This window comes from Phaseolus vulgaris, chromosome 5 (assembly GCF_051622355.1).
Source record: "Phaseolus vulgaris cultivar YP4 chromosome 5, ASM5162235v1, whole genome shotgun sequence".
Classification (NCBI taxonomy): Eukaryota; Viridiplantae; Streptophyta; class Magnoliopsida; order Fabales; family Fabaceae; genus Phaseolus; species Phaseolus vulgaris.
Window position 1 is genome coordinate 29,077,199 of NC_143502.1, and position 20,550 is coordinate 29,097,748.

The 20,550-nt window shown below is 41.0% G+C and overlaps 1 protein-coding gene across 1 annotated transcript; it reads right to left on the reverse strand.

Annotated features, from left to right (window-relative positions):
- Nucleotides 1-7,409: 7,409 nt before the first annotated feature.
- Nucleotides 7,410-12,799, reverse strand: LOC150027555 (uncharacterized). Its single transcript, XM_090302916.1, is given in 4 exon segments — nt 7,410-8,405; nt 8,541-8,593; nt 8,596-8,642; nt 9,069-12,799. Coding segments are annotated over 4 exon segments (4,827 nt in total).
- Between the last annotated feature and the right edge of the window lie 7,751 nt (nt 12,800-20,550).

The following is a 20,550-nucleotide window of genomic DNA, read 5'->3' on the forward strand; positions in this document are numbered from 1 at the left end:
CCCTTTGAAAGCTTGTCCACAATTTCAACAAGATAGTGAACCTTCTCAAGATTTTCACAATTTGTGCAAATGAGAGTATCACACTTGCAAGAGACATTTTTGAAATGATTTTCCAATTTTTCAAAATCACTTTTTGCTTTTCTCAGATCCTCTTCAAGTGATTTAACTTTCTTTTCAAGCCCATTGTTAAGATCTTTCAATCGGCTGTTTGAAAGAACCAATCTATTAGCTTCATCATGTGTTTCTTGAAAAGCTTCAAGTAATTCACTATAATTTTGTTCATTTAAGGAAGCACATGAACTTACCTCACTTGAACTGCAAGAATCATCATCATTCTCAGCTACCAAACATATGTTTGCTTTTTCATCTTCACTCGATGAAGAACTTGATGATGACACCTCATTTTCATCCCAAGCTATGTAGGCTCTTTTTGTCTTGCCTTTCTTCTCCTTGTAGCTTGTCTTTTTCTCTTTGCTCTTGTTAGGACAATCTTCCTTTATGTGACCTTGCTCACCACAACCAAAACAAGTATAGTTATTTGAATTAAATTCATTGGGTTTCTTGTTTCCATACCTATCCTTGTAGTTGTCTTTGTTGCGGTTTCTCTTTAGGAATTTGCTGAACTTTCTTGACAGCACACTAAGATTTTCTTCATCACTATGATCACTTGAATCTTGCTTTCCCTTATGTTTGGATGCTTTCAAGGCTATGCTCCTTGTGTGCTTATCTTCACTCTCTTGAACATTGAGTCTATTCATCTCTAGCTCATGTTCCCTAAGCTTTCCAAACAAAGAAGCAACACTTAATGATGTTAGATCTTTAGATTCGGAAATAGCAGTTACCTTTGGTCTTGTCTAGGCTCATAAGGTGATTGATGATGTGTGTAAACCTTTTCTGCACCTCAGCTATTGTTTCTCCTTTAAGCATTCTAAACATCTCATACTCTTGGATGAGAGCATGCTTTCTAGCTCTTTTCACCTCATTTGTTCCTTCATGAGTGACTTCCAAAGTGTCCCACATTTCTTTTGATGATTTGCATTGTGAGACCCTGAAAAACTCATCAGAATTTAAAGCAGAGGTTATAATATTTTTGGCAATGCAATCGAATTTGGCCTTTCTACTTTCTGCATCAGTCCATTGAGACCATGGCTTCTCAATGACAGAACCATCTTTTTCAAACTTTGGGATAAAAGGACCATTTTCAATTGCATCCCAAATTCCTTAGTCAAGAGATTCCATAAATATTTTCATTCTAACTTTCCAAAACTGGTAATTCAAACCACAAAACAAGGGTGGTCTGTTAATTGAGGCACCTTCCCCAAACGGTAGTCTATCATCCATTTTAAAAATATTTTTAGGATCAACTTGAATAACTTTCAAGAACCAAGCTCTTGATGCCAATTGTTAGAAAAGATGGCTTTAAACTAGAGGGGGGTGAATTGTTTAGAGGGGTTTTCACAAACTTTTCAAAGCTAGAATGAATTTATCTCAGAAACCAATTGATTCAGCAATTCAGTTAGCCAAAACAGCAAGCAAAACCTGTAGTACTAGAAAAACAATTGGTTGTTTTAGCGAAACAATCGGTTGTTTATACCAACAAACAACAAATAAACTGAATTTAAAGAGATAGAGATAGAGAGATTGTACACAGTTGTTTATACTGGTTCACTCCAAACCAGAGCTACATCCAGTCTTCTCAAAAACCCTGAGGATATCCACTAAGCAATCACCACTTGATCACTTACACAACAACCAAGAGAATGACCTTGAATACCTCAAGAAACACACTCTCCTAGGCCAACACTAAGATTGTTGATCTTGAACACCTCAAGAACACACAACCAATCTCAGCAAACACAGAAACGAATTGTTCAACAGATTACAAAGATTACACTTGTTACAGATGAATATCTGAAATCAATACAAGTAGAATCCTATTCCAGCACCTTGATCAATCACAAACTCTTAAGCAATCTCAGCACTTTGAAAAACTCTTTAGAAAAACTTTGTCAAAAAAATCTTCTTAATTCTCAAATATGTTTTTCTTAATATATTCAAAGATGTAGGTTGTTATCAGAGTGGATTGGTAGGGATTACACAAACATCATTAAATCCCTACATCAGAGTGGATTGGTAGGGATTACAAAAAATAATGTGAAGAACAGGAAAAAAACATGTTTGTATGGGCTCACTTTGGGGTTCGAATAGCACAATAGGCTAAAGTAAGTTCACATAGCATAAAAGGAAGTGTACTTAGCGAAATGGGCTTGTACGAAGCTCATTTTTTCAAGACAAGGCACCTAGAAGTAGGGTTTTAACCTACCTTCTAGAAGATGTGCCAAAAGGGGTGGTTTTGACTTAGATAACACCCTATGGTTGCCCCCTCCCTTTGTCCATTTTACCCTTCCCCATCTTGCCCACCAAGGCACCCATTCCTATAAATAGGGTGTCTTGCCTCATGTATTGAGACCTTGAATTTGAATAGTAAAGAAACTTTGCAGGAGTGATTTTGTGAGACTTGTGAGCTCATGTCGGGTCTTATCTTGATGGAGATCAAGCTCAAGTGGACATGGAGGCCAATCATCAAGAGCAAGAAGAGGATGAGGCTCAAATAGAAGACGCCCATGGAGGTCAAAGCCCACCTCAAAGGCTTACTAGGAGCATGTTCAAAGCTTTAGGAGCTAATGGACGTTTATTTTCTCTTTTTATAATTTCTTTGTTTGAAGGTGCTTAGAAGGAAACATTAGAAACCTCTTTTGTTAAAGCATCTTTATGTCTTTAGAATAGGAGTCTTAGGGGGGGTGCGTTAGTAGATAGGTGTAGGAGTAAATAGGGAGGTGCCAAAGTGAGAGAGAAGGTCACACCTTCTTCATGACTATAGTTGGCGCCACTTTCATTTGTTTTTGGGGGGAATTTTGAATTCATTTAGCTTTGCATTTCAGCACCTCTAGGCTATAAATTAAGGTGCTGCCTTTGTATTTTTCAGATTTGAAATTTGATTAGAGAAACTATACTCAATTTTTGAGAGAGCATTGGAGAGCTTTGTGCCTTCCTCACTAGTCTTATCTTGAGAGTTTCCATGGTTACCTCAAGTGGCGGCTTGCACACTCATCTTGGAGTCACCATCCTCTAAGTGGCGTGATCATCCAACCATTCCTCCATCTTCATGAGCTTTCTCTTCTCCTTCCTTCCTTCTCTTTCAATTGTTCATGTCTTAGCTTGCTTCTCTTGAATTTTTGTTCGACATTTTCATTTCTTATGAGCTTTGCTTCGGTTCATTTGTTTACTTGTTGTTCTTCATCATTTCTTCTTCATTTCTAGTCTTTTGTTCGGTGCATTTCTATTTTTGTGTTGTTTAATCAGTGCCTTTGCCTTTTCTTCCAATTCAATCGGTTCAATTTGACAAAACATGGAACTTCCATATGAGTTTGGGTTTGGTACTAGTCTTGGTGAGTTCTTGTTCATAGAACCTTGATCCAATTCTATGATAAAGTTCCTATCTCATATCCAACTCAAGATGATTCCTAAGAATGTCGAGAATCATTCAAAGTGTGCTAGTGGAATCATATCATGTGGTATCTAGAGTTTAGGTGTGTTCTTGTTTAAATTTTGAGTTGTGTTGCACTTTAATTTCAAGAGCTCTTTAATTTCTTGCAATTTACGGTTCTGTTTTAGGCTTATTTGAGTTTTCTTACTGTTTTCTTAATTGTGCCTATCATATGTTTGAGTATTTTCCTTTTTGAATCCATACAAGTTTTGTCTCAGTATTGTTTTTCCATAATTGTCATCACTTCTTGTAGTACTTTTATTGATTTTGTTGTTTCTTGTTGTTCCGTCTGATTGACCTGGGACGTCTTCGTGCGCGACCTCAACCGTTAGCTAGGGACTCCTTCCCACTGGTTACCTGTGGATTCCTGCAAAGAAGGACAAAAGGGCGCCCTAGCGGCCGTTTGCACTCCGACGCTCAAGTCAGCCAGCAAGAAACACCAAAAACTTTGCACCTCCGTATCGGAGCACCGTGTATGGCACTCTGAAGGTGGTATAAAGGAACTGTTTCTAGTGTATATTTTCTCGTTCTGGCCAAAATCCTTCCCTAGTCCCTTGTGCGTAACCTCAAGGCTCGAGCAAGCAACTAGAGTGTTTCTGGAAAATTAGCCAAAAATCCGAACCTTGTTTCCAACATTCAAAGCGCTATTTAAGCTACTCCCGCATTCAAAGCGCCTTAAAGCGCATTTAATTATAAAACGTAGCGCATTTAAGACGTTTAAACCGATTGGGAGCATTTATAGTACCTTAAACGCTCGAAATGGAAAATGTATTAAATAACCTTAATTACCTTGTACTTGACAAAATGGCGTTTCTAATCTGACCTGGCTGCTGTACACGTGGAGGGCCTCACAGCGCCGTGACCCATCTGAGGGTATCTCCTCGTGTGAGTCCTCCTACCTGGGAGTGCGTCTGCGCTAGGGGTGACTCTTTGGGTGCCAACTCATGCCCCCAACATCTAGTCACTCACTACGAGAGCATATCTACCTTCCTCTCGTACCCCGCACCTGTCTACCCTGGGCGTGATCCTCCTCGTGAGTCGTATCTATCCCAAGGGCGTCTCTGGGGCGGCAGGGGCACTTCACGAGTCAGGTTGCTCTACATTGGCGCTGTTACTATGGCCTTGAAGCCACCTTTCTCTTCTCTTTATTACTACCCCGGATCATTGATAGCTGTCGTTTTGCTGTCAAATTAATATGATTCTAGCGTAGACTTGTCTAACACTAGAGAGATGATAATATAGTTGTGGTCAGATGACCCCAAGTCGTCTCCCAACGAATCCAATAGTAATTTCAGTGAATAGAATTCAAAACCTATCTGCAAACAATGAAAATTAGCAATAATGGTAAAGAAACAGAGGGGTTGTGATCGTTTAGCAAGAAAATATAAATGATAATTTGAATCAGTAAAGAATGCAGATTGACTCCCAAGTTCTTCCACCAATGAATTCTTCACAGGCTCTCTAAAGATTATTCTTTTCTCAATCCTCAGCAGAGCTAAACTAGATTGAACATGCGCCAAACCTAATTCAACTGAAGCTCACCAGTAAAGCATGCGTCTACCGGTTTAATCAATACCCACTTTGTTCCATGCGTATACTCCATGGGAATGCTTATCTCCTCTCTCTTGAATCATGCGCCCAAGAAATTAATTAGAACAATACGAACTAACTAAGAAACCAAAGTTTAAGATAAGGAAGACTCTCAATCATGAGTTCAAGTACAACCTCTCACAAAAACTAGTTTTCCAGGAGATTAGACAATAAAAACAACTGCTATAGAGAATTAAAAATAGAAACTTTTATTGATCAAAACCTCAGAACTCAATGGGGAATCACAAAGGAATCAACCAAAAGGTTTAGCTTTCCATGCGGAGGCAAAAGAATTACAAATAAGAAAAGAAACTAAGAAACCCTATGAAGCTCTCTCCCTTTCTACTTGATGCTTGTGTCCTTTTATAAGGCTTTTCTGCTCCAAGGATCTTGGGAAAATATTGCAGTTTAGATTTTGTAAACAGTTTCCACTTTCAATAATTCTTTTTATTTTTGCAGAAGATTTGCTTCCAATTCTGTTTCTGGAATCTTGTAGCTTTTATTTTCTCTTTCTTCTCCTCAAAATTTGTTTTCTGTTTTGATTCAAAGAAGCAACTTGGACTTTTGCATATTTGGCCCATTCACAAGGGTAGATGCTTCAGATCATTTACCCTAAAAACACAAAATTAACAATAATAATATATAAGGCCCAAATAAACCCAATTATAAGAATATTAATTAAAACAATGGATTTATTTATTATTATAGTCCAATAATCTATGATTAAGGCTATTGAGTGTGAATAAATATATGCTCATCAAATACCCCCACACTTATCCTTTTTGCACTCCTGGGCAAAACACTCTACAAATATTTAGAAAGCTAAAAGGAAAAATAATGAAAACTAAAATGCAGCAAACCAGAACAACTATATCAGCATGATACATTTTCAAGACAATCAAGGAATCAAAACCAGCGTGAATGGAATCCTATGAATTGAACTACAAGTAGGTAATCGAATTCAAAGGTGAATCAAAATTTGATAAACTTCTCACCAAATGCTCTCTAACTCTTAAGTGTTTAGGTTTGTATTTACACTCAGCACCCATGCAGACAAACACTACCATATGCTTAGCAGGACTCAAATATTCACAACCATTGAAAAATATGCAATCAAAGATCAAGAGGACTTTATAAGGGATGTAATGGGGCTAAGGTAAAGGTAGGTAAAAGTGGGAAAATAGGCTTAAAAACCATATAAAAACAAAGGAGCAATGAAGGATAAGTCTAAAAACAAGTGTAAGTATTATCACAATTCAACTCCTCTTTTTATTTCAAGATATATTTTTTTTTTCATATAGTAGATAGTCAATCCAATGTATTAGAAGATCTACTCTTATTTTGTTTATTTTGCTTTGCTTTTCTTTTTCTTGTTGTATTCTTTTTTTTTCTATCCCTTTTTTTTTAAAAAAAAAAACTGAAGAGGTAAACTATGAAAATGACATACACCCCCACACTTATTCAAAAACCTATTCCCAAATTATTTCAAAGCTCCTTTATCTTCTAAGGTAGGGACAAACATGGTTTTTCTTGTTTTGAGGCTTGTAATGAGGGTTAAAAATAAGAAAAAGGTTATAGGCTCAAGGGGCTAACAAATGGATTATCATAAAGGTAGGCTAATATGGCTAGTGGGTTAATTTAAACAAAGAATGCCTCTATCATATCAGTTCATGCACGTAAATCACAGTTGTAAAACAAAGAATCAAGCTAAGTTCTAGAGTATAAGCAGACACAAGTGAAAACACACTAAAAAGAATATTAGACAATCTGTCAATGAAGCTCAAAATCTCACCTGGGACAGTTTATCACAAAAGATTCAACTCTAAATTTCTCATAACCAACTTATTTTTCAAAACTTTTCTAAGAAATCCACACAACAAAGATCAAGAAACTCAAAATTTATCTAGAAACATGCATAATGCTTGTATTAGATGCTCTAAATGTTTGCTAGAAGAAAACAAAAAATATTAAGGAATTTTTATTTGAAAGCAAACCAAGTAAACTCCCAGGAAAGAGAGGTGAGTCACAAATGGACAAACTTAAATACCAAGTCTTTCCTAGCCAGAGTCTTCCCTGGATCACTTTTCAAAATAATTTTTTCTTTAAATAAAAAAAACATAAATAATGAATAAAAGAAAATAAAAATAAAAATAAAACAGTAAAACAAATCCTAACTACAATTCTCCCCCCACACTTAAATCATACATTGTCCTCAATGTAAAAACAATTAATATATGTGTATGATAAAAGCAAGGGAAGAAATACTCCCTCCTCAAGCTTGAGGGTAATTCGGGTGCTGCAAGGTAATCTCTTCCACCGTCTCGTCTTGAGGAATCTCATGAAAGAGCTTTAGACGGTGTCCATTCACCTTAAATGTATTGGTAGACGTCAGACTCTGCAATTCTACAACACCATGAGGGTGGACATGGGTGACCAAAAACGGTCCAATCCATCTTGAACGCAACTTTCCAAGCATGAGTTTTAATCTGGAGTTGAACATTAACACACGCTGGCCGACAACAAACTCCTTTCTAGTGATGAAGTGGTCATATAGATGCTTGGTCCTTTCCTTGTAGAATTTGGAGTTCTCATATGCCTCCAAACGGATCTCGTCCAACTCTTGCAGCTGAAGTTTTCTCTGTTCTCCTGCCTTGTCATAATCCATGTTGCAAGTCCTTATTGCCCAGTAAGCTCTGTGCTTGATCTCCACAGGTAGATGACAAGCTTTTCCAAAGATAACCCTAAAGGGAGACATCCCAATAGGTGCTTTATAGGCTGTACGATGGGCCCAAAGAGCATCATCTAAACGTTTACTCCAGTCCTTCCTTGTTGGCTTAACCATCTTCTCCAAAATGCGTTTTATTTCTCTATTAGAGACCTCAGCTTGACCATTTGTTTGTGGATGATATGGTGTGGACGCTCTATGGATCACCCCATATTTCCGAAATAGGACATCGAGTATCTTGTTGCAAAAATGTGTGCCTTGGTCACTGATGATGGCTTTAGGAATCCCAAATCTGCAGAAGATGTTAGATCGAATAAAAGCTGCAACAACATGGGAATCATTAGTTCTTGTGGCTATTGCCTCCACCCATTTGGAGACATAGTCCACAGCAAGAAGGATATAAGTGAATCCAAAAGAAATAGGGAAGGGACCCATGAAATCAATACCCCACACATCAAAGACTTCACAAAATAGCATGGGTTGTTGGGGCATCTGTTGTCTTTGGGAGATGGCAGTGCCTGCTCTTTGACACTTCTCGCATGTGGATGAGACGGTCCATGCATCTTTAAAAATGGTTGGCCAAAAGAAACCACAATCCAATACCTTTCTTGCAGTACGTTGTGCAGCCAAGTGTCCTCCAACAGATGAAGCATGACAGAAATTTAGCACAGATGGGATCTCCTGGTCAGGAATGCATCTGCGTATGATCTGATCACTGCAGAAACACCATAGTATGGGTCATCCCAGACATAGTATTTGGCATCACTCTTGAGTTTGTCTCTTTGTGCCTTTGTTGCCAAATGTGGAAAAACAGAAGCAACAAGGTAGTTCACTATGTCAGCGTACCAAGGTATAAGTTCAGATGTGCTAGATAATCTAGAATATGCATTAGATGCTCTGGTTGGACCGTTTACTGATTCCGTTATAAGAAGAAGATGTTCATCTGGGAAATCATCATGGATGGGCTCTGCATCTTGTTCCTTCTCAATTCGACTAAGGTGATCTGCAACATGATTACATGCCCCACTCCTATCTTTAATCTCCAAGTCAAATTCTTGGAGCAACAACATCCACCTAATCAACCTTGGTTTTGAGTCAGTCTTCTTATTGAGATATTTCAGGGCAGCATGATCAGTAAAAACAACCACCTTGGATCCTAGGAGATATGATCTGAACTTATCTAAGGAAAAGACAATAGCCAACAACTCCTTTTCCGTGGTGGTGTAGTTAGACTGAGCAGCGTCTAACGTTCTAGAGGCATAATAGATCACATGTGACAAACCATCTACTCTTTGTGCAAGGACAGCTCCAAGTGCATAATTTGAGGCATCACACATGATCTCAAAAGGGAGTGTCCAATCAGGGGTTTTTATAATTGGAGGTGTCACAAGTGCTGCTTTAAGGGCATCAAATGCCTCTCTGCATCTTTCTCCAAAATCAAACAATACATCCTTCTGTAGCAAGTTAGATAAAGGTAATGCTATTTTGCTAAAATTCTTGATGAACCGTCTATAGAATCCTGCATGACCAAGAAAAGACCTAACCTCCCTCACAGAAGAGGGATAAGGTAGTTGTGAGATAACATTCAGTTTAGCAGGATCTACCTGAATACCTTTCTCAGAGATAATGTGACCCAACACTGTACCCTGTGTAACCATAAAATGACATTTCTCATAACTTAATACTAAGTCATTCTCAATGCATTTGTCAAGTACTTTGACCAGGTTAGCCAAACAATCATCAAAAGAAGAACCATACAGGCTAAAATCATCCATAAAAATCTCTATGCAATGCTTAATTAAATCAGAAAATATGCTCATCATGCATCGTTGAAACGTTCCTGGAGCATTACATAGGCCAAATGGCATCCTTCTATATGCAAAGGTTCCAAATGGGCAAGTAAAAATGGTCTTGTGTTGGTCCTCTGGTGCTATACATATATGATAATATCCAGAGAAACCATCCAAGAAACAATAATGCGTTTTACCTGCTAGACGTTCCAACATTTGATCAATGAAAGGAAGAGGAAAGTGGTCCTTCCGAGTGGCTTGATTCAAGCGTCTGTAGTCAATACAAACTCTCCAACTGTTCTGCACTCTAGTAGGAATAAGTTCATCATGCTCGTTCTTTATCACTGTTATCCCAGATTTCTTGGGAACAACCTGAATCGGACTCACCCAAGTGCTGTCAGAGATAGGGTATCTGATACCAGCTTGTAGCAGCTTAGTGACCTCCTTCTTCACCACATCAAGAATCTGGGGATTAAGCCTGCACTGAGGTTGTCTCACAGGTTTTGTCCCTTCTTCTAGTAGAATTCTATGCATACAAATAGAAGGGCTGATACCTAGAATGTCTGCCAACGTCCAACCAATGGCTTTCTTGTGCTCTCTAATCACCTGCAATAATTTTTGCTCTTGTTCATCAGTTAGAGAAGTAGAAATAATCACTGGAAGTTGCTCCCCTTTTTCCAAATAGGCATACTTAAGATGATCCAGAAGTGGCTTCAGTTCAAGTGATGGCGGTTGGATGATGGACGGTACTGGTCTAGTGCTGAGAGAAACTTTCGCAACCTGCAATTCGTCCTGGTTGATATCATCTAATGTCGCTAAGTGTGAATCAACAACATCTACATCAGTTACAAAACCTAGAAAATCAAACACATTATCATCCACAATATCATCTAAAATGTCAAGATGATACACAGAGTGATCTTCAATTGGGTGTTTCATAGCGTCTAGGATATTGAATTGGACTAAATTGTCTCCAAACTCCATAGTCAGTGTGCCTGCATGAACATCAATCTTGGTGCGGACTGTCTTCAAGAAAGGTCTGCCCAAGATGATGGTTGTTGAACCAGAATTTGAATCTTCTCCACCCATGTCCAAAATGTAGAAATCTGCAGGAAAAACAAGTTTATTTACTTGAATAAGGACGTCTTCAATAAGCCCTGCAGGTTGGACTGTGCTTCTATTAGCGAGCTGAATGACTATGCCTGTGGGTTTAAGAGGACCAATAGACAAAGAAGTAAACACAGATAAAGGCATAACATTTATAGATGCTCCCAAGTCAAGCATCGCATTTTCAAATAGGTTATTGCCTATTACGCAAGGAATGGTGAAAGTGCCTGGGTCTTTGCATTTTTCAGGAATTGTTACCGCAGGCTTTTCAATGAGAGCAGAAACATTCCTTCCCATGTTTACCTTTTCGTTCTCTTTAAGACGCCTTTTATGTGTGCATAGATCCTTCAAAAACATTGCATATTTAGGAATTTGTTTAATAGCGTCTAGCAGAGGAATGTTCACCTCAACCTTTCTGAATGTCTCGAGAATCTCCTTGTCAGTTTTTTCCATTTTTCTGCTCGTTTGAACAACTCTTTGTGGAAAAGGAAGAGGAATAGATGGTTTATCGAGACTAGCATTTTCTCGTTGTATATCAACTTCATGAGACAGTCTAAGAGGAGCATCCATGTCATTATTCCTTGTGTTGACCCTCCTTTGCTCATCATTTTCTGGAGGAGTAGTAATGTTGGAGGTGTTAGACGATCTCAGTTGATCGTCTACTTTGGTGGGTTTTTGCACAGGTGCTTGTAACTGAGTACCACTTCTCAGAGTGATGGCACTAACATTATGTGGATTGATGGCCGTCTGGGAGGGAAGCTTATCAGACCCTTTGGAATTCATCTCATTCATACGAGTGGCTAATTGACCCACCTGATTTTCCAAGTTATGAATGCTTGCCTCTGTTCTCTGTTGGAATTGCGTATTAACTTCAGCCATATGCTTTATTACATCCTCTAGAGAAGATCCACCTTTTTCTGATACAAAATTTGGTGGTGGGGATGGTTGTTGTTGCTGTGAGTTACCCCATCTAAGATTCGGATGATTCCTCCAACCTGGATTATACTTATTAGTGGACAAATCATGGTTGAATGGTTGTTGAGGTGGGTTAGATAGTCTATTATTGAAGAGAAAATTAGTAGACTGTCTACCACTATTAAAGATGTTTGCAGCATAAGCTTGAGGACATTCAGCATTGTTTCCTCTTTCAACTTCTTGAAGAGTGGGGCAAGCATCAGTGGCGTGGTTAGCGGTGCAAATTCCACATACCCTTGCAACCATCTGAGGCATAGTTAGTTGCTTCATCATGGATGTGAGATCGTCTAGTTGTGCCTTCATCTGAGCATGATCAGCTGCATAATTGGTTGTCATCTCATGAACTCCACGAACAGGTGTTGCAGAGTTGCTACGTGTTTGGAATTGTTGATTGTTAGAAGCCATGATCTCAATCAATTGTCTTGCAGCGGCTGGCGTCTTGTCAACTAGAGCTCCTCCACTGGCAACATCTATCATTTGTCTATCAATAGCTATCAGACCCTCATAAAAATATTGTATTAGAAGTTGTTCGTGAATCTGATGGTATGGACAACTTGTACATAGCCTCTTGAATCTCTCCCAGTATTCATAGAGACTTTCTCTATCTTGTTGCCTGATCCCGCATATTTCCTTCCTTATTGATGTGACTCTGGATGCTGGAAAGAATTTTTCAAGGAACACTCTTTTCAACCCTTCCCAATTAGTCACTGATCCTGCCGGCAAATAATATAGCCAATCTTTAGCTGCATCTTGGAGTGAAAAAGGGAATGCTTTAAGCTTGATGTGCTCCTCTGTGACCTCAGCTGGCCTCATGGTGGTGCACACTGTGTGAAACTCCTTAAGATGTTTATGCGGGTCTTCACCTGCAAGGCCATGAAATTTAGGCAGCAAGTGTATCAAACCAGATTTAAGCTCACATTGCTCATCTGGGTATTGGATACACATAGTTTGGAAGGAAACATCTGGAGCAGCAAGTTCTCTAAGGGTCCGTTCGTCCATAATTCCAGAGTTAGGGCTTCCGACAGTAGTTGGTGATGAACTAGAAGACGAGGTTGTACTAGACATGTATTTCAATTGAATATTCTATTAGACCTCTCAGAGCAAAATCTTTTTTTTTTTTTAAAGAGAGGAAAGAGAGGTGAGTCACAACCCAAGTCAACTCCCAGGAAAGAGAGGTGAGTCACAAATGGACAAACTTAAATACCAAGTCTTTCCTAGCCAGAGTCTTTCCTGAATTGCTTTCAAAATTTCTTTTTAAAAAAAAAACAAAGAGTAGCAACTGAAGTGTCTACCCTAAATGCAAGATTTAACAAAAAACTAATGTAATTACTACACTTAATGCTTAAAAAAAACGACAAGGAAAAAAATGTAAAAATGAATAAATAGGGAAAATAAAAAGATCAATAATAAAAATAAAACAGAAACAGAAATAAATAAAGAATGACAAAAAAAATAACTAAAAACAGAATATATATAGATAAAGAAAATAAAAACAAACAAAATAAAGATAAAAGATATAGGAGACAAAATCAAATCAAATAAAAACAAAACAAAATAAAGATAAAGATAAAAGATATAAGAAAATAAAATAAAAACAAATCAAAACAAAATAAAGATACAAGATATAAAGAAAGAAAATATAAAACAAATCAAAACAAAATAAAGATAGGAGATATAAGAGATAAAATAAAAAAATAAAAAGATGTTCTGAATATTATATTTTTTTAATTTTTAATTTTTAATTTTTTTATTTTATTTTTTTGTTTATAAAAAAAATAAGAAAAAAAAAGTTGAATATTAGATTTTTTAGTTTTAATTTTGTTTTTGTTTTTTAGGGTATACTAAATAAATAAAAACTAATAAGAAGAAAACAAAATTTAAATATGAAAAAAAAAATTAGGAAGGAAAAAAAAATAAAAAAAAAATTATATAAGAAGAAAAACCTGATAACCAAAATCAAATTGGAATCCCCGGCAACGGCGCCAAATTTGATAGCTGTCGTTTTGTTGTTAAATTAATATGATTCTAGCGTAGACTTGTCTAACACTAGAGAGATGATAATATAGTTGTGGTCATATGACCCCAAGTCGTCTCCCAACGAATCCAATAGTAATTTCAGTGAATAGAATTCAAAACCTATCTGCAAACAATGAAAATTAGCAATAATGGTAAAGAAACAGAGGGGTTGTGATCGTTTAGCAAGAAAATAAAAATGATGATTTGAATCAATAAAGAATGCAGATTGACTCCCAAGTTCTTCCACCAATGAATTCTTCACAGGCTCTCTAAAGATTATTCTTTTCTCAATCCTCAGCAGAGCTAAACTAGATTGAACATGCGCCAAACCTAATTCAACTGAAGCTCACCAGTAAAGCATGCGTCTACCGGTTTAATCAATACCCACTTTGTTCCATGCGTATACTCCATGGGAATGCTTATCTCCTCTCTCTTGAATCATGCGCCCAAGAAATTAATTAGAACAATACGAACTAACTAAGAAACCAAAGTTTAAGATAAGGAAGACTCTCAATCATGAGTTCAAGTACAACCTCTCACAAAAACTAGTTTTCCAGGAGATTAGACAATAAAAACAACTGCTATAGAGAATTAAAAATAGAAACTTTTATTGATCAAAACCTCAGAACTCAATGGGGAATCACAAAGGAATCAACCAAAAGGTTTAGCTTTCCATGTGGAGGCAAAAGAATTACAAATAAGAAAAGAAACTAAGAAACCCTATGAAGCTCTCTCCCTTTCTACTTGATGCTTGTGTCCTTTTATTATAGTCCAATAATCTATGATTAAGGCTATTGAGTGTGAATAAATATATGCTCATCAATCATCGGGATTTGAGGCCTTCCCACGGCGTCGCTCCCTCCATGGTCTTTCCTACACATGGGTATCGGGGAGCCACACTGTGATTGCCTTGCCTTTGTGAAACTTGACCTTGGCGACGCCCTAGTTGGGCGACGCCTTAACTGGGCGATGCTTTTACTAGGCGACGCCTTACCTTGGCGACGCTTCCTCTTGGCGACGCTGGCACTTGGCGTCTCTTCACCTAGGCGACGCCTTATGCTGACTTTGACCCCCGACGTTGACTTTGCCTTGACTTTGTCAACGCCTGGATACGAGACGGTACACAAGACCCCCAGTCTTAAGCTGAAGACTTGTCTTCAGCGCAAAGATTAAGGTCTCGCCCACGCCGTCCACGTGTCACCCTGGTGACGTGTCATTCCTTGTTGACTTAACACTTCTCGAATTATTGACGTGACACTCTCTGAGTTAGGTCCCTCCTCCATGAGTGTATCTACCTCGGGCGTCCCCCTCACGGGTGTGGCCTCGTCAGGCGTTGACCCGGCGGGCGTCGCCTCAATCATCGATGTGTCCGCACTGGGCGGACGCTCAAACACCATGAACACGCTTCTCTTTGTTTTCAGGTTGTTTTCATAACACTTCCGCGCCTCCTCCTGATCTGACTTGATGACTATTACCTTGCCGCTGAGGTCCGGTAGCTTCATCTTCATATGGCGCGTGGAGGCTACTGCGTTCAGCCTATTCAGTGCCGGCCTGCCCAACAAAATATTGTAGGCGGAGTTGGCGTTTACGACCAAGTACCGGATGCTTTCGGTACGCGAGGTCTCTCCATCCGTGAACGTATTTCTCAACTCTAGGTAGCCTCGGACTTCCACATGGTGATCTGCGAAACCATATAAGCACCCTATGGAGGGCCTCAAAAGGTCAGGAGACAGCCGCAACTTGTTGAATGTCGACCAAAACATGACATCCGCTGAGCTTCCTTGGTCGACAAGAACCCTGTGCACCTTGCGGCCCGCCGTGACAACTGAAATGACCACGGGATCGTTGTCGTGCGGCACCACGTCTCGGAGATCCCCCCTCGTGAACACGAGGTCCGACTCCCACGGTTCACCCGAGATCCTTTCTTCAATCGAGTTGACCCCCCTCGCGTATTTCTTTCGCTGGGAGGCGGTGGGTCTTCCGCCGGAAAAACCTCCAGCAATGGTGTGAACCTCGCCGAGAACGGGCATCTCGTGCGCTTGTTCTTCCGTTCGCGTCGTCAGGGCGACGGTCGTGGCGGGTTCTGCAACATAATCCTTCAGAAAACCGCTTCTCATCAGCTCGTCTAGCTGGTAACCCAACGACAGGAAGTTGTTGATGTGATGACCAAAAGCCTCGTGGAACTCACACCAAGAGTCTTTCCGTGGCCCCAACACCTTGTCAGTCTTCGCCGGGCGCCTCAACCTCTCAGCTATGTTAGGCACAGCGATCAAGTCCTTCAACTCCACTACAAAGTTGTATCTCGCCGGCCTTGCCCTCTCCCTAGCCGGGCGATCGCCTCCTGCTGGACCCCGGGGCTGGGGTTTTCTGGTTTCGTAGGGGCGCCTCCCCTCCTGCTTCTTCCTTCCCGTCGTGGTCTCGTTGACAAATGTTGAGTGAACCGCTGGCAGGGTTGTTCCCCGACACCCATGGGAAGGAAGGGCCATGGAGGGAACGACCCCCTGGAGGGCTTCAAGCTTTCCCAGCACTTGGCGTTTCTAGACACCCTGAGGACGATACGGCGCTGCTGTAGCAGGCCTCTCCTTAGGCGTGGGCGCCGGGCACCAAGAATCAAGGGACAAATCGCTTTGGTGTTTGAGACACCCCATGGACGATACGGCGCCGTTAGGCAAGCCTCTCCATGGGCGTGGGCATCGACGCGTGACCTTATCCCAAGTGTTTAGGACCCAGAGTAGGTCTCAACTTTTGCGTTGCGGCAATGGTAAAGCCACTGACGCCTTCACGAGGCAGAGGCCTCATAGATACGAAGGCGGGACAGTTTCTGAGGAACACGATAGGGGCAAGGCACCGGGCATACAGGGTCGCCCAACGCAGCGAAAGAAACGGGTAGAGTACAGGCAAAGCAATCGAAGCACGTGAAGGCGAAAAATGAAGGTAAAATCATACAGACGGAATTCGATAACTCAAAGGTACAAAAATTGTCATCCATAGTTGTAGCGAAAGGGCCGATAGTTCAAAGAAGTTACAAGTTCATCAAAAGGGGGCAAAAACAAGTATAAAGTGCAAGGGAGTAAGGTGGCGGTTGAGGGCGGCGGTTCAGTCATCCAGCTCAAAGGGCACGACCTTCCCGTCGACGATGTGATGAGTGGAATCGCAGTTGGAAACGTCGATTCCCGGGTTCTCGCAGACGGCCTGGGCCAGAGCCTCTTTGAACCCCTCCTTGAAGGTGCCCGCCATGTCATTGATAAGGGTTTTCTTGTCCTTCTCCAACTTCTCGATGGTGGCGTCCCCAGAAGCTACCTGTTTCTCCAGAGCCTCCTTCTCCACACGGAGCCGGCTGACCTCGATCTGCAGTTTGTCATGGTCAACCTGGAGAAGGCCCAAAGCCTTGGCCTGAGTAGCCATCGCCCCCTCCATCCGCTCCAGTTCTTCAGCCTAGGCTTTATAGTTGGTCTTGGGGGGAGAACCGGAGCTTGATTTCGGGCGCACCATGATGCGGATAAATAACTGGAGAAAGAGGAAAGGAAAAAGGTTTAACAAACGATGCCAAGGCAGGAAAGAGAACAAAACCCTAGAAAAATGCCACCCACGCGAGGAAACCCGGAAAGGAGGAGAAGAGAACGGAGAAGAACGGAGGAGCGGAAGAACCCGGAAATGCAGAAACATAAACAGTCCCAGGCAGTTCAATACGCAGCGATGCAATGCAACGAAGAAGAGTCATGGAGATGGAAAAATCATACCTTTGATGTCGAAGTGTGGAAGGAAGGAAAGCGCGAAGGAAAGAGCAGAAGTTGCACAGAAAGGGCTCGAAGGCGATGAACAGTGCATAAATGCAGAGAGAATGGATGAAACAGTGGTTTGAGCGCGGGGTTTTGGGTAACTTGAACGTTACATTTGCAACCCAAGAGGCGCTAATTGGGGACCGTGTGATCGTGCCGCGTGTCAAAGGATTAAGCGCTCAAGGGGAGCGCAAGGGACTCTAGAGGCTGGCCGTGTGATGAGCCACGTGGCACGCGATTAAGTGTGGCCCCAAAAGGTGTTACTTTCCCCGCTTCAGAGGATGTCTAATCAGCCATTAAGGGCACCCCCATGGTTCAGAGAGTGTCACGTCAATAATTCGAGAAGTGTTAAGTCAGCAAGGAATGACACATCACCAGGGTGACACGTGGACGGCGTGGGCGAGACCTTAGTCTTTGCGCTGAAGACAAGTCTTCAGCTTAAAACTGGGGGGCTTGTGTACCGTCCCGTATCCGGGCGTTGACAAAGTCAAGGTCAAAATCAACGTCGGGGGTCAAAGTCAGCATAAGGCATCACCTAGGTGAAGAGACGCCAAGTGCCAGCGTTGCCAAGAGGAAGCAAGGTAAGGCGTCGCCTAGTTAAGGCATCGCCCAGTTAAGGCGTCGCCCAACTAGGGCGTCGCCAAGGTCAAGTTTCACAAAGGCAAGGCAATCACAGTGTGGCTCCCCGATACCCATGGGTAGGAAAGACCATGGAGGGAGCGACGCCGTGGGAAGGCCTCAAATCCCGATGATCCGGGGTAGTAATAAAGAGAAGAGAAAGGTGGCTTCAAGGCCATAGTAACAGCGCCAGTGTAGAGCAACCTGACTCGTGAAGTGCCCCTGCCGCCCCAGAGACGCCCTTGGGATAGATACGACTCATGAGGAGGGTCACGCCCAGGGTAGACAGGTGCGAGGTACGAGAGGAAGGTAGATACGCTCTCGTAGTGAGTGACTAGATGTTGGGGGCATGAGTTGGCACCCAAAGAGTCACCCCTAGCGCAGACGCACTCCCAGGTAGGAGGACTCACACGAGGAGATACCCTCAGATGCGGTCACGGCGCTGTGAGGCCCTCCACGTGTACAGCAGCCAGGTCAGATTAGAAACGCCATTTTGTCAGGTACAAGGTAATTAAGGTTATTTAATACAATTTCCGTTTCGAGCGTTTAAGGTACTATAAATGCTCTCAATCGGTTTAAACGTCTTAAATGCGCTACGTTTTATAATTAAATGCGCTTTAAGGCGCTTTGAATGCGGGAGTAGCTTAAATAGCGCTTTGAATGTTGGAAACGGGGTTCGGATTTTTGGCTAATTTTCCAGAAACACTCTAGTTGCTTGCTCGAGCCTTGAGGTTACGCACAAGGGACTAGGGAAGCATTTTGGCCAGAACGAGAAAATATACACTAGACACAATTCCTTTTTACCACCTTCAGAGTGCCATACACGGTGCTCTGATACGGAGGTGCAGAGTTTTTGGTGTTTCTTGCTGGCTGACTTGAGCGTCGGAGTGCAAACGGCCGCTAGGGCGCCCTTTTGTCCTTCTTTGCAGGAATCCACAGGTAACCAGTGGGAAGGAGTCCCTAGCTGATGGTTGAGGTCACGCACGAAGACGTCCCAGGTCAACCGGACGGAACACTTGCTTTGGTGTCATATAATTTTCTGAGTTTGATACTTGATCCTTTGTGCATTTTCTGTTTTAGTTTGAGTTCATGCTTGTATTCTAGACCTATACAAGTTTCTATACATCATTTTCCATTATGTCTTTGCTAGTTCATAATTCTATTTTTCATTCCTATTAGGATTCCTCTGTTTTCTAAAAACGTGCTTACTGTTTTTCCTTATTGCAATTGATTTACTCACTGGAAAATTCTGAAATTATGGATTTGTGTTCTTCAAAGTGTTAGAAAAGAGTAGAAAAGAAACTTTGCAGGAGTGATTTTGTGAGACTTGTGAGCTCATGTCGGGTCTTATCTTGGGTGAGTAATATCTCAAGTGGTAGCTCTAGTTATCTAGGTCTTATCTTGGGTGGGTAATATCTCAAGTGGCGGCTCTTGCATCACTCATCTTGTCATTCCTCTACTCTAAGTGGCATGACCTCATTTCTTTCCATAAGCTCTCTTCATATCTTCCCCTTTTTAATTTCCTTTTGCGCCTTCCTTTCCCCTTCCTCTATGTTCATTCACGTTGTCTTTAAATTGTTGGTTCTCTTTATCTTGTCATCTTAATTTCCGCCCCCTTTTGCATCATTCACACCATATTATTTTTTTTTCTCTTTTCCCTTTTGAAGTGAACTTTCACACTTACTTAATCACTTGGTTAAGTTCGTGTCCAGTGGGGATCTTCTTAGGGTTCTCACCATAATTGCTAAATCAAAAATCATAAACAAAGAGAAACTGATAAAATGTGCAATCTTAAAACCAACTCACATCAAGCCCTCATGGTGGACGTCATTGATCTGCATTTGGAAAGGCTTATCACAAGGTTTGAAGGATTAACTGATATCCTTGAGAGGGGTAGTGATCAGTCAGATAGGCTATGTCATATTGCTGAGTGACAAGCCATTTCATTTGAGGTTGTTGCTTTGTCATCACAGCGAGTGGCTAATGCTACGAAAGAAAATCTGCAATATAATAGACACCATGTTGTTGCAGAAGAAGAACGAAACTCCATATTTCGTGAACACACGCGCACACTCCACCGTACATTGACTTTCCAGTACTCTGAATCTGATATCTGAGAAATGTTAGTGGAGATGAACATGCAGGATGAAGATTTGTTGGATAACTGTTACGACTTCTTGTGTGGTCATCCTAATGCGGTAAAACAACTCTTTGGCCTGCCTCTCGAGCGACGAATGAGAAAGCTGGTGAAAATAATGACTACAAATCCCTAAACTACATAAAAATTTGGTTGTATTTTATTATGCATATGTATTTTTCTTTTGCGATCTATAATCTTATTTATGATACAAATTCCTAAACAAATTAAAGACTTCCACGACTCTTTTGAATGATACATATTTC